Below are 14,758 nucleotides of genomic sequence, written 5' to 3'. Positions count from 1 at the left end.
GAGTTAGTTTATACTTTCTTGTCTTAAATAAAATGTACAACACCAGTATTTATGAGCTTGCACCTGACCAAATTTCAGAACAAAATGGAAAAAATTAAAATCATCACTGGACACCTAATTCGTAGTTGTTGTTGTTTTAAGTATGCTGATTTAATCAGTTACCAACTGGTTTGCTAAACTGGGAGGAAATGCATGTGAAGGCCAACTTAACTGTTATGGTGAAAACCACAACTTTGTCCTACTTCACACAGATATCAGCTAGTCAACTATTTTTATTTTATAACTTCATTTATTCTTAAATTCATGTCTAAGATGATTTTAAGCTTTAAAACGCTGAATTTACCCAATTAACTCAGATGAGGGCTGGTCTTACACAAAACAAACAGTATTGGATACCCGGGGACACTTCCCTCCTAACAAGCAAACATATTATTTCCTAAGAGAATCTCTAACACAGCTAAAATTACTCCTGCAAAAAACAAAACAAAACAAAAAACCCAAAGAATGAGGTCTGTCACTCACGGACACTAAATGCAAACAACTAATTCATCCATCTTAACGCGCTTTTATAAGACAACTAACTACTTTCTTTACTTGTGTGTCCATTGTTACAGGTCTTAAAAGCAGGAAATTATCTCCTGCCAATTCTCCCAGCTGTCCCCCCGCTGCAGACAACACTACTACTAGTGAAGAAATTCTGGCAGCCTCTATTAAAGTCTACCGAAGAAAGTCTCTGCCTTCCCCCCGCCTGCTTAATCGGGCCTACCTCTCCAAAACGCTCACCCCGCCTAGGGCCCAGCACCTCCACCGCGCATCTGCCTAGGCCAAACCCACTGGGAACTTCCACGGTCCCACTTCCTTTCCTTTGTGCATCCCCGCCCTCCCATTTCTCTCCCTCGGAACATATCCCACCATCTCGAGCTCTTCCTTCGTCCACTCTCATCTTCTCCTCCTGGAGAAAGCTTCCTGTCTCTGACTCCGTTTTTCATTGTGCCGCTTTCCCCCTGCCCCACCGATCCCTTACCGAGGGCCGTCTCCTCAGGAAGCCGTCAGCAGAGACCCAAGAGCTGGAGCAGAGGCTTGAGCCGGACAATCTCCGCTCCCCGTCCCCGGGACCCCGCGAGGGAGGATGGCTCTCCATTTCACTCACCATGAGGCCTCCACGCTCGGCTCCCGTCCCCGGCCTCATCGTCGGACTCAGACTGCTCCGCCGGCGGCCACTGCCGCTACACATACCAACAAGAAGCGATCTGAGTGGCTGGCGCCCACTGGGGCTAAAGGTTAAAGGCTGCCCTGCGCTACGGGGCGGGATCAGCGGGGCCAATAAGCTGACAGGCTTCCCCGCTGTCCAATCAGACTGCGCTGCCGACACGCAGCTCTTCGGCGATTCGCCCCCAGCCTCAGCCTCACTCGGCGTCGCCTGCATGGAGGGGGGAATAGGGGGACGGAGGAAGTTTCTGCGCCGACTCCTCTGCCGGGAAAACTCCACCAACTTCTCCCGGGGAAGGGAAGACAACTGTATCCCAGCTTCCCGAGCTTAGACAGCCTCACCCCGTAGGGGGTGGGGCAGTGGGGGCCTGCCACCTTCACACCCCGCCCGAGTCACGTACGCCCCGCAAACCTGAGGCCGCCGGGGGTGGGGTAGGGTGGGGTGGGGGTGGAGTAAGCAGCTTCTAGCGTTAGCGGTGGCCGGGGCTGGATGCGCGCGCGCGGGGCTCGAGGTGGAGGGAGGGGGCGGGGAAGGCGAGAGGAGGGGTCGTGAGGAGCGGGTTCGAGCTCTGTACGCACCAGCTGGCGAGCGCGCGCCGGGGTGGGGGGAGGAGGCGTGCCGAGCGGTGTGGAGGGAAGTTGTGGTAGGGGCGGGGAGAACAATGCGACAGGGAAGGAGGAAAGGGCAGTTAAGGGAGGCGAGGGCGTGGCGAGCTGAGCTGCCGTTAATGAGGGAAGCCGGGGCTAGTGCAGGCGTAGAGGGGAAGAAGAGAGAAAGCAAATAGGTTCGGGAATGTGTATTAGAGGGGCATGGGCGGGCGCTAGGACCGAGCGTCGGGGAGGTGCGGCTTTGGGGCTGCCGGGGCGCGAGCTTGCATGGAGGTGACGCGGCGGCGGCGGCGGCGGCGGAGATCGCTGGCCCGGACTAAGCACTGCAGGGAGAGGACACTCGGCTGCCTTGGGCCTCGGCTTGTCTATCTCCGCGCACTTCACTGCGCCCCTTCCTTCGTACTACTTGAGGGTCATGCTCTGGTCCGGGGGCGCCCAGCCTTTTCTCGGGCCCCACGGCACTTTCCTCGCCCAGCCACGCACCCTTGTGCACCCCTGCGCGCCGGGGCCAGGTGGTGGAGGCCGTGGAGGGCCTGGCCGTTGATTGGCTGTTGCGACCGCGGGGCGGGGCAGGTGGGCGACGCCTGACCTCTGCGGACCTAACTGTCTTTCCCGCCATGTCGTTCGTGGAGAGTGGGAGGCGCCCAGCCCCTTCTCGCCGCCGTCTAGGCACTGCTGTCCCGTTTGATCAACCGGCGTTTTCCGCTTTCACTCAGAGAGACAGCTGGGGTGAGGGTGAAGTCGACGAGGAGGAGGGATGCAACCGAGTGGCCCGTGACCTGCGGGCGGAGTTCTCGGCCGGGGCGTCATCGGAACCTAGAAAGGACTCGCTACTCCGGCCAGATGGGGACGGGTCTCCCGCCCTGCCCGATAAACGCAATGGTATTTTCTCGGCGGATGCGGGCGGCAGAGCCCAAGCCCGGCGCTGGCCGGTTCAGGTCCTCTCAGTTCTCTGTTCGCTGCTGTTTGCCATCCTCCTCGCCTTCCTTCTCGCTATCACCTACCTGATCGTAAAAGGTACGGAATGAAGCCCAGGGCTTGAAAGTGTGTCCAGAGTTTACTTTAGTTGAGCCTGGACGTGGCTCTCCCCTTCGTCGCCCTCGCTCCGTCAAAGGCCGGCAAGCTGGTAGCCGCTTTCATCCAGAGTCCTCGTCCGCACCTTTCTTTGATCTTCTCCCTTGTCTTCTCTTTCCTTAAAGGTAGAGAACTTTGGTCCGTGATCAGGAGACCCATTTTAAGAAAGGGTCTTGATAAGTGGGTAGTCTTGAAGGAAAAATATCTTAAAGTCGGTGAACACTTGCGGTAAAATATTGGCAAAATCAAGCAAAATGCATAACAACCGTCATTAAAGGAACGGTGCAAAGTGTAATTATTAGGTTATACACGTTCAAAGAGTTTAATCCACAAATGGTTAAAGATGTACAATCCACTGATTCCTCTGTACACGTTGAATTGCTGAAGGACAAGGATTTCCATCCCAACCCAAATTTATACTTGCATAGGTAAAATAGACCCTCTTGGGTTTTGAATTAGGTTTGCAACCCAGTGTAGTGGTGAAGTTCTGTTGCAGGAGCAAGATAGTAGGTTCTTTCTCTGATTAATGGTGTTATTTTCCGTGTCTTAAGTTGAAATATTGGCCAGGTTGGAATGGAAAGAGATGTGCCTTGAAAGGTTTTCCAAAGCTTATACAGATGTATTATGTGGTTGGATATTTTATGTTGCAGTGGAAAGAGTCAGACGTCAGTTTAAAGTTCAGTTCTCAGTGGTGTGTGACTTTGGTTAAGTTACTGAAAAAGAAAAATTAAAACAAGAAAAAATACCTTAGTTTGTTGTATGAAAAGCACCCAACACATTGCCACTCAAGTATTTTACTTCACTAAGTAGAATTAAATCTATTTAATTCCAGTTTTTACTTTTCCTCATTGCTTCCAAGCCCCTAGTGGGGTATAGATGGCATCTAACACTTTACCATGCTTGATTTTCATGCACAAGACAGATTGGCAAGTTAATATGAGAATTTTACCTCTTCAAACAATGATAATGGGTGTAAATTGTCAATGTTAAATATGGGTGCCAATGTTTCTTTCCTCTATCACTTCCCTCCCCCATTTTTTCAAAGCAGCTCAGAGTTTTGTCTTGTAGGTAGTTTAATTCTTTTGCTCTGAAAGATTGCCTTTGTTCATAAAGTCACAAAACCTGATAAGTTGAAGTACATTGCAGGACACATTGAGCTGTGGTTATTTTGGAGGGTAGAGAAAGGAGCTGAACTCAAAACCTAGTAATTCGCATTACATAAAATGTCTAGGGAATAAAAATTCCCATTTTATATACATGGCAGTTGACTCATAAAGACATCTTATTTGCTTACTGAAGGTCACTTAGCTAGTAAATGGAATCAGAATTTGAACCCAGTTGTTTTGGGCTCCAGAGTGCTTTCCACAACTCCACAATGTCTTTCTGGCCTTTGAGCTACTTTTCAAATTATAAAACTGTCTTTTTTACCCAAGCCCTTTTTGTACTTACAGAGTTACATGCTGAAAATTTGAAGAATGAAGATGATGTACACACTGGACTGTTAGGTATGGACTTTATTGTCACTTAATTTGATTTTTGAGCTCACTTTTGTTTTTCTAGATTATGCTTAAACTATGCAGAATTTTGGTTAAATACTTAATATATTCCCTGTGCAGTTTGGTTTTACTCTTTTTCACTTGCATTTGTGTGTGGTAACTTTTATTAGATTTTCTTTTTACATGTGTATGGGGGTATCTCCGTGTGTATATGTATGTATACCAGACATACTAGGAATACATTTTGAATACAACTGTATGTAACAAAGACTCAGAGAATACTTAACGTTTCTTAGTTACCTTTTGGAAAAGTCTCTCTACACTTCTTCCCAGGAATTAAAAACAAACAAAAAAAACCTTACCTCACAAACTTAACAAAGATAACATCTTAAGCAGACCTCATGAGAAGTTTAAGTTCAGATCCCCTTATAAGCAACTTGGTTTTTCAAAAAATATGAAAAGCATTGGGCATACTTACACAGGTTAATCATGACTAGGAAAGAGTCAACCTGAGTTTCTATAGTATGTCTGTAGAATGCTGCAGTTTACAGGTTTGTAGTGAAAAATTCAGTTGTTATTTATCATTATTTCTCTCTGTGCCAAAATGATTATGAAGACTTCAGAACTTGACCTGTCTGGCATGTTTTGCTCCTGTTTGCTGTAATTTCTTTGGCTGACCACTCTGAATTAGGGTGGGGCGGGTGGGAAATGGTTGCCCTCCTAGGCCACATGTTGCTCCCTCCTCCAATCTTAGCTAACCTATTTAAACTGCCTCCTCAAGGCTAAAGTCCTCATGGTGATACAAGGTATAGTTCACCTGATTTTGCAGAAGGGGAACCTTTATCTTCAGATTACAAACAACGTAGTTTGCTTGTCCCATGAAAACTTGTCTATGCTTGTCTCAACTTCTTGCATGAGAAAACTGTAAGGAACGGCACCAAGAAACGGAGGAGAGCTTAAGCAAGCTTTATTTGGGAACGCTCCCAGGCGAGGTTCACTGGTCCGAGAGAAAGGGGCCAGGGAAGTCGCGCCCGGGTGCAGGCACGAACCAAATTTATAGGGGTGGACGCAGGGGAGGTGCTTGCTGTGTGAAGCAGCCCCTTTTTTGGTAATCTCTCGGGTGTTGTGGCAATGTCGGGTGCCGGTTGCATCAGCCTTAGAGCCGCCGTTGGTTCCGCCCCTTGGGGAGCGGGAAATCGGGGAGTGGGAAAGCCATAGAGCCGTTGGTTTCGCCCCTCGGGGAGTGCGAAAGCCGGGGCCAAGTGGAAAGTCCCGGGTCTGTTTCCTGGGCAAGTGGAAAGTCCCGGGCTGATGCCACTTGTGGGTCGGCTGCATCAACCACCTTGGTGGGGGTTCCGTCTGGCTCCCTGGGCCCTTCCCCGGACCTGCTGGCCTTACATCCTGACTTCTTTGGTGTAATGGGGCGACGTTTGTTCTCTGGCTGCTTCCTGCTGTATGGGGGCGCTGGAGGGGAGTCGGGTGGCCAACAGTCCGGAGATTAGGGGAGGGCGGCAGCGGGGGGTTCTGTGGGTAGTAAGGTATATGGGTGGAGTAGCATCTGATTCACCGCCACCCGAGATACTTCTTGTATGTGATTGCGGAGAAACCTGAGGAAACAGGGGACAAGCATGAATAGGATGCAGATAAGGATTAAGGGGCCTAGGATTGGTGTCAGCCAGGACCGCCACCAGTCGGGGATGGGGGAGGTGGATTGTCGCTGCCTGCGTTGGAGTTCTTCTTTTAAGCGTCGGAGAGCATCCACATTGTCCTCAACGACCCCTATCTCGTTGATATAGTAGCAGCATTCTTCTTGTAGGAAGAGGCAGGTACCTCCTTTGTCGGCTGTCAGAAGGTCCAGGGCGCGTCGGTTTTGGAAGGCAACTCGGGCTACTGAGGTGATCTGGCGCTGGAGGGAGGTGATGGAGGCGGCAGAGGCCTCAATGGCTAGCTGGAGTTTCTCTTCTAGGTTGCGGGATGTTGAGACACTGTGTGTCAGGGCTCCTCCCCCGATGCCTGCAGCAACGAGGGAGGAGGCGAGGGAAATGCCTGCTACCATAGGGAGAAAGATGGCCCTTTTCTGTCGGCCGAAGAGTTGTGTGGTAAGTGAGAGAAATTCGGCTTCGCCATATAATGTGAGCTGTGGAACAAGGGTGACGGGGATACATGGAAAGGGGGAGGAAGAGTTGATCTCTTTTGTAAGGGAGCCATTACACCAAAAGAACAGACCTGGTGGGGCCCCCATTGGCGTAGTTACAGGGAGGGATGAGTTGCAAGGGAGTGCATCATTAGTTAAGTTTGGTCGGCTGCCATAGCAAATTGTGAGGTTCTTTTTTTCTAAATCAAGGAATATGGGGACTCTTAAAGGGGGAAAAGGTAAGTTCTGGGAGGAATTAAGGAGGGTAGAGGTGAAGGGCTGGTCGAGTGGGACAGCAGTTAATGGTGGTCGGCCAAGTGAGGCACATAGAAAGCAGTCAGAGATGTTGCCTATTCCGGTGTGATTAAGCATTTGCACCCCTTGGCGGATGAGGGCCAACCAAGAAAAAGGGTCCGTCTTATGGTCAGGGTGGGGTAATTGGCGTTCTAGGGCCTGTTCTGTCTCCTGGACCATGGTGGCCTGCTCGCTCAAGTGCTGGATAATTTCAGGGATCACTCTGACGTATGAGCGGAAGACCCTGATAGAGCCCACAGGGTAGGCATCAGTTGCCCACCGGTAGATTTTTCCTTGTACCCCTTTTACCCATCTTGTGTCCCAGGGATCTTTGATGTTAATGAATAATTGACCCTTGCCATTTGTGGTGAGCAGGTGGGATTGTTGGAGCGAGCTCCTGGTATCTAGTTTTGCCACATGGATGTTACATGAGTGATAGGGGCACCCCCCATAGGTCTCATCCCACCATTGACAGTAGTCTCTGGTCTGATCGTAAGTGAAGCAGACAGCGGGGGTGGACCAACCCAGGGGAACACCTTCTATGTTAGAGATGGGGATCTGGACTGTCACCAGGGCCTGGCACCCATCTGGTTGGCAGTCCCCCGTGCCCAAGACTCGAGTGTGGGTCCGACCTTTAGCTTGCCATGTCCCATGGACATGGAAGCGCCATAGGGACATCTGGTGAGTCCTGGGTGGCAGGAGGAGCAGCAGGAGGAGAGACAGGGTGACAGACAAGCCGTAGTCTTGTGGGACCCAGCGGTTGGGCCGTCCAAGTCTCTGGAGTTGGGGCCATTTTAAGGCGGGAGACATGGTACCAGGAGAGGTGTCCCAAGAGTTTGGCTGCCGTAGGAGTGGTGAGGATCACCACATGGGGGCCTGTCCACCGTGGCTTGAGAGATTGGGGGTGTAATTCTTTGAGGAGGATGCTATCGCCAGGTTGTAGAGGGAGAGGGGAAGTTTCAGAGGCAGTGACCGTCGGCAGGTTGCGGTCAATGTGTTCACGGAGAAGGTGGCGGAGCAGAGACAGGTAGGGGAAGTAGGAAGCTTGGGGTGGGTTTTGGGTTGGTAGGTTATGGAGGAGAAAAGGGCGGCCATAGAGCAGTTCGAATGGACTGAGACCAGTAGGGGTCCGAGGTGAGGCTCAGATTCGGGTAAGGGCAAGAGGGAGCAAATCGGGCCATGAGATATGGACCTCAAGGGACAGCTTGGTGAGGTGGTCCTTCAAGATCCCGTTGGCACGTTCAACCTTACCAGATGACTGGGGGTGGTAAGGGATATGGAGTCTCCAGGTGATCTGAAGAGCCTCGGATACCTGCTGAACCACCTGAGAGACGAAGGCAGGTCTGTTGTCCGACTGGATGGAGATAGGCAGGCCAAACTGGGGGACGATATGTTGGAGAAGAATGGTGGCGACCGTATCTGCTGCTTCTCGGGCCGTTGGGAAGGCCTCGATCCAACCTGAAAAGGTGAAATATTGGAAGCGTTTACAGCAGGGCATGTGGGTGAAGTCAATCTGCCAGTCCTTGCCAGGTTGGTGTCCGCGCATCTAGTGAGTAGGAATTCGGGGCCGTAGGCCTCCTTGTGGAGAGATGGACGCACAAGTCTGGCAAGCCGCCTGAGTTTTTGAGAAGGCATCTCTGAGTCCAGGCATATAAAAGAAGGGATCTAGGAAACGGAACATTGCCTTTGGGCCAATGTGTAGGGACTTGTGGATGTCTTATAGGAGGCTGGCCGCTTGAGCTGAAGGGAGGGCAACTTTGTTGTCCATAAAAATCCATCCTTTGTTGTCCTTGTGGACCCCTTTGGATAGTAGTGCTGTCTCTTCGTGGGGGTCATATGCGTGTTGGATTGAGGTGAGGAACAAGATCAGAGCTGGAGGGGCCCCTTTGGTGAGCTTGCGGGCCACGGAGTCGGCCTTTGAGTTACCTTGTGCTATTGGGTTAGAGGGAGACTGGTGGCCCCTGCAGTGGATGATTGCCACCTCCTCAGGCAGTTGGAGGGCATCCAGGAGTTTTGCGATGAGGGAGGCGTTGACCACCGGGGAGCCCTTGGTGGTCAAAACTTCACACTCCCTCCAAAGAGCTGAATGGCTGTGTGCAATCAGGAAGGCATATTTAGAATCTGTATAGATATTGACCCTTTGGCCCTTAGAGAAGTCAAGGTCCCGCGTGAGTGCGATCAGTTCAGCCCTTTGAGAGGTTGTCCCTTCTGGGAGGCGGTTGGCCTCGATAATGGTTGAGATGGTTACTACCGCGTAGGCTGCCCGGCGGCGTCCGTCAGGGCCGAGTATTGAGCTGCCATCTACGAAGAGGGTGCGGTCCGGGTTTTACAGTGGAGTATCAAAGAGTCCTTCGCTCGGCAGGCTGAGGGCCTCTACAACTTGGGGGCAGGAGTGGGAAGGGGAGGTCCCCGTGTCGGAAATGGGCAAGAGGGAGGCCGTGTTTAGGCGGCGGGAGAGGTCAAGGGAGATGGCAGGGTTTTCGATGAACAGCAGGTGGAATTCCTGGATGCGAGAGGGGCCCGAGAGAGAGAGAGAGAGAGAGAGAGAGAGAGAGAGAGAGAGAGAGAGAGAGAGAGAGAGAGAGAGAGAGAGAGAGAGAGAGAGAGAGAGAGAGAGAGAGAGAGAGAGAGAGACTTATGGCCGAGGAGGTCGGCCAGTCGGTGAGAGGAAAATACAGTCAGCGGGTGGGCCAGGGTCAGTTTGAGTGTTTGTTTGGTCAGCTCGGCTGCTGCTGCCAAAGCTCGGAGGCGTGGTTGCCATCCCCGAATGGTTGGGTCAAGTTATTTGGAGAGGTAGGCCACGGGGCGATAGGAAGGCCCTACGGGTTGGGCAAGGAGTCCAGTAGCTATTTCGACCCGTTCATCTACAAAGAGGTGGAAAGGACGGTCTGGGTTAAGCAGAGACAGGGGAGGGGAGGATATCAGGGTGTCTCTGAGGGTGAGAAAGGCCCGTCGAACAGTGGAGGGAGAGGTAAGGGGTCCTTGGGGGGTTTCTTTAGCAGCTAAATATAGGGGTTTAGCAAGAAGAGCAAAGTTAGGGATCCAGTGTCGGAAAAATCCTATTAGGCCCAGAAAGGCGAGAATCTGGTCAGCTGTCTCTGGAGGTTGGAGGTTGGGGATGGCCTGGGTGCGGTCGGCTGTCAGGCTCTTTTTTGTGGGGGTAAGGTGGATTCCCAGGTAGGTTACTGAGGGTGTAGACAGTTGGGCCTTGGCTGGAGAGACCCGATAGCCGCGAGAGCCGAGATAATTGAGGAGATCAGCAGTATGCTGTTCTGAGAGGCTGAGAGATGGGCTACAGAGGAGGAGGTCATCCACATATTGGAGGACTATACTGGGGGTGAGAGGGCAGGAAGCGAGGTCCCGTGCCAGAGCCTGGCCAAAGAGGTGGGGGCTGTCGCGGAAGCCCTGGGGAAGAACTGTCCAGGTGAGCTGGCGGGAAGCCTGGGTATCCGGATCTGTCCAGGTGAAAGCAAAAAGGAAATAGGAATCAGGGTGTAGGGGGATTGAAAAGAAGGCGTCTTTGAGATCTAGGACCGTAAAATGGGTGGTGGACGGGGAAATATGGGAGAGCAAAGTGTATGGGTTTGGCACGACTGGGTGGAGGGGAATTATCGCCTCATTGATCAGTCGGAGGTCCTGGACCAGGCGGTAATCTCCTGAGGCCTTGCGGGCAGGCAGGATAGGGGTGTTGCAGGGAGAGTCCGTGGGGACGAGGAGCCCCTGATCTAAGAGTCTGGTGATAATAGGTCGCAAGTCCCTTAGATGAGTCTCAGAAATGGGGAATTGGGGCCTGGGTGGAAACTTGGAGGTGTCTTTAAGACGGATTAGGACAGGGGGGTGGTGGGTTGCTAGTATGCGTTTTGAAGTATCCCAGACCTGGGGGTCTATCAGATTGGGGAGGATGGGAGAAGAGAGAGAGGAGGGAGAGGGTTCCGCTGCCAGACCGAGGAGGGGGAGCAGGAGTTGAGAGGAGGGGGCCTTAGGGTCAAGTTTGGCAACTTGGAGAGAGGCCCCTAATTGGAAGAGAACATCATGACCTAGCAGAGGAACCGGGCAGGATGGTATGACTAAGAAAGAATGAGTAAAAGGGAGCCTCTCGATGTAACATGAAAGGGGGCCGGTCTGGAAGGGGAAGGATGGCTTACCGTCGATGCCCATAACCGAGACCTGGGAAGGAAAAACTGGCCCGGAATATGTAGGCAAGACCGAATAGGTAGCCCCCGTGTCCACCAGGAATGAGGTGAACTTACCCGCTACCTGTAGCGTTACTCTGGGCTCGGCGAGGGTGTTGGGGGTCTTCGAGTCCGGGTGTTGTCAATCGTCAGCCAATCCCAGGAGTTCGAGAGGTAGGGCCGTTGGGTCGGTTTGCCCTCCGCGTGGAGGCGCTGAGGGAGGGCCGGCCATAGGGCAGTCACTCTTCCAATGGCCTGTTAGCCCGCAGCCAGGGCAGGGCTTGGAAGGAGGCCGGGGATTGGGACATTGGCGAGCCCAGTGTCCCTCTTTTCCACACTTAAAGCAGGCCCCTGGTGGGGTTGCCTTTGGCGGGTCCCGTGGATGTTGTCTATGGGAGTTGGCCGGCCACAGGGCGGCAACGAGGGCTTGGGTCTGGAGGGCCACCTTTTGGTGCATCCGAGCCTGTCGGCTGGATTCTGCCAAATCCTCACGGGCGTTATAGACTTTAAAGGCCATTTTTACCAGGTCTCGGATGGGAGTCTGGGGGCCGTCTTCTGCCCGCTTAAGTTTTTTTCTGCTATCAGGGGCTGATTGGGTGATAAAGTGGGTGGCCAAGACCGTTGCGCCTCCGGGGGTGTCAGGGTCCAAGCGGGTGTAGAGAGTTAGGGCCTCTGTAAGGCGGTTGAGGAAGATGGCCGGATTTTTATTGGGCTCTTGGGTTATCTCTTTTAGTTTTTCGAAGTTGACAATCTTGTGGGAGGCAGCCTGCATACCAGCCAAGAGGCATTGGATCATTAGATCGCGTTTGCGGCGACCGTCTTGGCCGTACTGATAACTCCAGCCCTGATCGGTGCCAGGAACGGCAGTGGCTCCGACGGGTATAGAGTTATCAGTGAGGTGGACCTGATCTGCGTGGTTTCGGGCAGCAGTTTGAATTCTTTCCCTCTCGTCGGGGGTCAGAGTAGAAGATAGGATCACAAAGATGTCGTGCCAGGTTAGATCGTAAGCTTGAGAGAGGTAGCGAAATTCTTTGATGTAGCGGGAAGAGTTGGCAGAAAAAGGAGCCTAATCGCTTTTATATTTGAGAGAGATCTTGGAGGGAAAAGGGAACATGAACTCTAATCCTTCCGCTCCGGCCACCTCTCTTATGGGACAGAGAAGGTTTGGGTCCTGGGAGTCGTGGTGGTGAGAGCGGGTGTGTGAGCTCACTGGCGAGGAGAGTGGTGGTGGGAGAGCGACGGAGGGAGAGGAAGCGGGGGAAGGCGGGGCTAAGGGGGAGATTGCCTGGTGCGGGGGAGCGTTGGGGGGCGCTGGAGTGAGCGGGAGGGAGAGGAGCCGGTCCAGGGTAGGGTGGGGGTTGGAGAGGAGCTCTGGAGTGGGGAGAGGTGAGAGATTCAGGTGGGTCGGCTAGTGGAGAGGGGTCATCGTCAAAGGAATTTAGGGGCTTGGATGTAGGAGATGTCTGTTTGGCAAGAAGGATCTGGGAAGTGGAACAATCGACGCAGAGGGAAGGGCGGGAGCGTAAATACCAGAAGGCCTGGACATAGGGGACCTCGGACCATTTGCCCGTCCTGCGGCAGTAGTTGTCTAAATCGCGGAGGATGTTGAAATCGAAAGTCCCTTCAGGAGGTCATTTAGACTGTCTAGAGGGTACTGTGGCCAGGCTTCGGTGGAATAGAATATGAGCCGCCTGCGGCGGAGGTCTTGAGAAAAGCCGAGTTTTGTAAAGTTGGCCAGGAGACACCCCCAGGGGTGTCTTAGGATCTGGTTTAGATTCTGAGGTCCCCATGACCTCCGGTCTGTCCCCGGGTGAACAGAGAAAGAGAGAGACGTCTCTGGTCTCAATCTCTGGTCACGGCAGATCGGAGAGCAGTCAGGCGGTTGGGACGTCTCCACAACCGCTCGAGGCTCAGGGAGGATGGAGGACTCCCTGACGCGGCCGCGGCTAAGGACAGGGAGTCCGGTAGGTAGGGACCCCGGGGGTCGAGGGGAACGAAGGAGGGACTTACCCCGCTTCTGCCGGATCGGGTGGGTGAGCAGAGGTCCCCGGTCGTCCCCTAGGGGGTGTGAGGGGTGGCCCCGCGGTAATTTGTGGGGCTGGGTACCCCTCCCGGGTTTCGGCACCAAATGTAAGGAACGGCACCAAGAAACGGAGGAGAGCTTAAGCAAGCTTTATTTGGGAACGCTCCCAGGCGAGGTTCACTGGTCCGAGAGAAAGGGGCCAGGGAAGTCGCGCCCGGGTGCAGGCACGAACCAAATTTATAGGGGTGGACGCAGGGGAGGTGCTTGCTGTGTGAAGCAGCCCCTTTTTTGGTAATCTCTCGGGTGTTGTGGCAATGTCGGTGCCGGTTGCGTTGGTTCCGCCCCTCGGGGAGCGGGAAATCGGGGAGCGGGAAAGCCATAGAGCCGTTGGTTTCGCCCCTCGGGGAGCGCGAAAGCCGGGGCCAAGTGGAAAGTCCCGGGTCTGTTTCCTGGGCAGGTGGAAAGTCCCGGGCTGATGCCACTTGTGGGTCGGCTCCATCAACCACCTTGGTGGGGGTTCTGTCTGGCTCCCTGGGCCCTTCCCCGGACCTGCTGGCCTTCCAAAAACACGTACTTTTTAGTTACCCATTTTGTCAGTGTGTGTTGTTAAACTGTTTCATCTCTAAAAAACAACCAATATTTTAAGGCTTTTCACAGCATTTATTGATCTGTCAACTCTTGCTGCAGAGTAGAAACTGAATCGTAAGAACTAGACATGAATTCTAACTTGCTGTTTAATAGTTGGCAAGATTACCAAATTACAGCTGAGGAAATGCCTATAAAATTGTATCCTTACGTTTTTACAATTGATGTAAAAGTTTTCACATGAATCCAGAATCTGTAATAAACATTCTTGTTGAAGTCATCCATTCAGAAAAATCAGAATGCAGCCTTTTATCAGATGATACTGATTTTTTTTTTTACTGTTGTATTTCATTGTATTTATTTTGTCTTGTCTACTAGGAACCTCACAGCTAAATGTAATGTTGATTGTGTATTACCTTTCTTTAATCATAGTACTGTCTATACATGTTGTTATCTTTATATTTCAGTGACTAATGTTTAAATTTTAATGCATACACTGCCTCAATTCTTGTTTGAAAGTGGGTTGGTTTTTAGAAACAAATGTGAGCCCAGTAACTACTCTCCATGAAACAGTTTTCTTTCTAGACAGACTGATAAAAATTTTGCACACTACAAATATTTTTTATTGCAGTTTAATCCTAGTCCAATGTTGGCATAGCTCAGTAAGAGCAGATTATAGCGGTGATTCTCATTTTGGTATGTGTAAGAATCACCAGGCTTTCTTTTAAAAATCATCTCTAGACTTTGTTTCAGTCCCAGGGTAGGACCTAAGAATCCTCATTTTTTTACAAGTTCTGATAAACCACAGTTTGAGAAATACTTTTGCAGGGCCAGAATCAGTTTTTAAAAATGTATTCAAAAGTAGTTAAAAGTTCTTGAGAGTTGACTAAGGACTAACAGGCTAACAGGAAACAATATATAAGCCTAAATGCCTGTTAAGAAACTTAAGGACCTGAGACACTGCTATTCTCTTGTCATCCTTGTTTCTCTGAAAGAAATATTCATGGGAAGACCTGTTTATAGTTTTTCAAAAAGGGTTCGTGATGAGCATTGTATAAGTGCCTTTGGAGAGTTAATTGATCCTAATGGCTAACAGGATTAGGCTGTCACAGTGTTCATCTTCACTAGTGAGGTAGCCCAGCCAGGGAGGTGTGATTAATAC

At 51.7% G+C, this 14,758-nt stretch overlaps 3 protein-coding genes across 12 annotated transcripts in view; 1 reads left to right on the top strand and 2 right to left on the bottom strand.

Annotated features, from left to right (window-relative positions):
- Positions 1–1,477, bottom strand: part of PRPF40A (pre-mRNA processing factor 40 homolog A) — a 54,834-nt gene extending 53,357 nt beyond the window's left edge. Inside the window, exon 1 of one of the 4 annotated variants that reach the window (XM_060152873.1) lies at positions 1,025–1,477. In XM_060152873.1, the coding sequence (XP_060008856.1) occupies positions 1,025–1,426 (402 nt within the window). In that variant the 5' untranslated portion in view covers positions 1,427–1,477. The remainder of the gene's footprint in view (positions 1–1,024) is intronic. The other 3 variants (XM_060152875.1, XM_060152876.1, XM_060152874.1) reach the window with 3 other exon arrangements.
- A 374-nt stretch (positions 1,478–1,851) lies between these two features.
- The window catches only part of ARL6IP6 (ADP ribosylation factor like GTPase 6 interacting protein 6), a 45,245-nt gene continuing 32,338 nt past the window's right edge, over positions 1,852–14,758 (top strand). For 2 of the 4 annotated variants that reach the window (XM_060152870.1, XM_060152871.1), the window contains exons 1-2: positions 1,852–2,835; positions 4,344–4,397. In XM_060152870.1, coding sequence (XP_060008853.1) covers positions 2,436–2,835; positions 4,344–4,397 — 454 coding nt within the window. In that variant the 5' untranslated portion in view covers positions 1,852–2,435. The remainder of the gene's footprint in view (positions 2,836–4,343; positions 4,398–14,758) is intronic. The other 2 variants (XM_060152872.1, XM_060152869.1) reach the window with 2 other exon arrangements.
- Positions 5,614–13,326, bottom strand: LOC132522371 (endogenous retrovirus group FC1 Env polyprotein-like). 4 transcript variants are annotated; one of them, XM_060152865.1, is made up of 3 exons: positions 12,999–13,326; positions 11,067–11,201; positions 5,614–9,117 (listed from the first exon to the last, which is right to left on the bottom strand). In XM_060152865.1, exon 3 carries the CDS (start codon positions 7,624–7,626, stop codon positions 5,887–5,889), a length of 1,740 nt encoding a protein of 579 aa, XP_060008848.1. In that variant the 5' UTR covers positions 7,627–9,117; positions 11,067–11,201; positions 12,999–13,326; the 3' UTR covers positions 5,614–5,886. The 4 variants fall into 4 exon arrangements, with proteins under 4 accessions (XP_060008848.1, XP_060008850.1, XP_060008849.1 ...); XM_060152867.1 differs by having other exon boundaries at positions 5,614–8,274; XM_060152866.1 differs by lacking the exon at positions 11,067–11,201.

Source organism: Lagenorhynchus albirostris, chromosome 6, assembly GCF_949774975.1.
Source record: "Lagenorhynchus albirostris chromosome 6, mLagAlb1.1, whole genome shotgun sequence".
In the NCBI taxonomy this organism is placed as follows: Eukaryota; Metazoa; Chordata; class Mammalia; order Artiodactyla; family Delphinidae; genus Lagenorhynchus; species Lagenorhynchus albirostris.
The sequence above is the reverse complement of the archived record's forward strand: the minus strand, read 5'-3'. Positions and strand labels throughout refer to the sequence as shown.

Bases quoted from the DNA above. Each gene is read 5' to 3' on its own strand.
- LOC132522371 (XM_060152865.1), bottom strand. From the start codon at position 7,626: ATGTCTCCCGCCTTAAAATGGCCCCAACTCCAGAGACTTGGACGGCCC.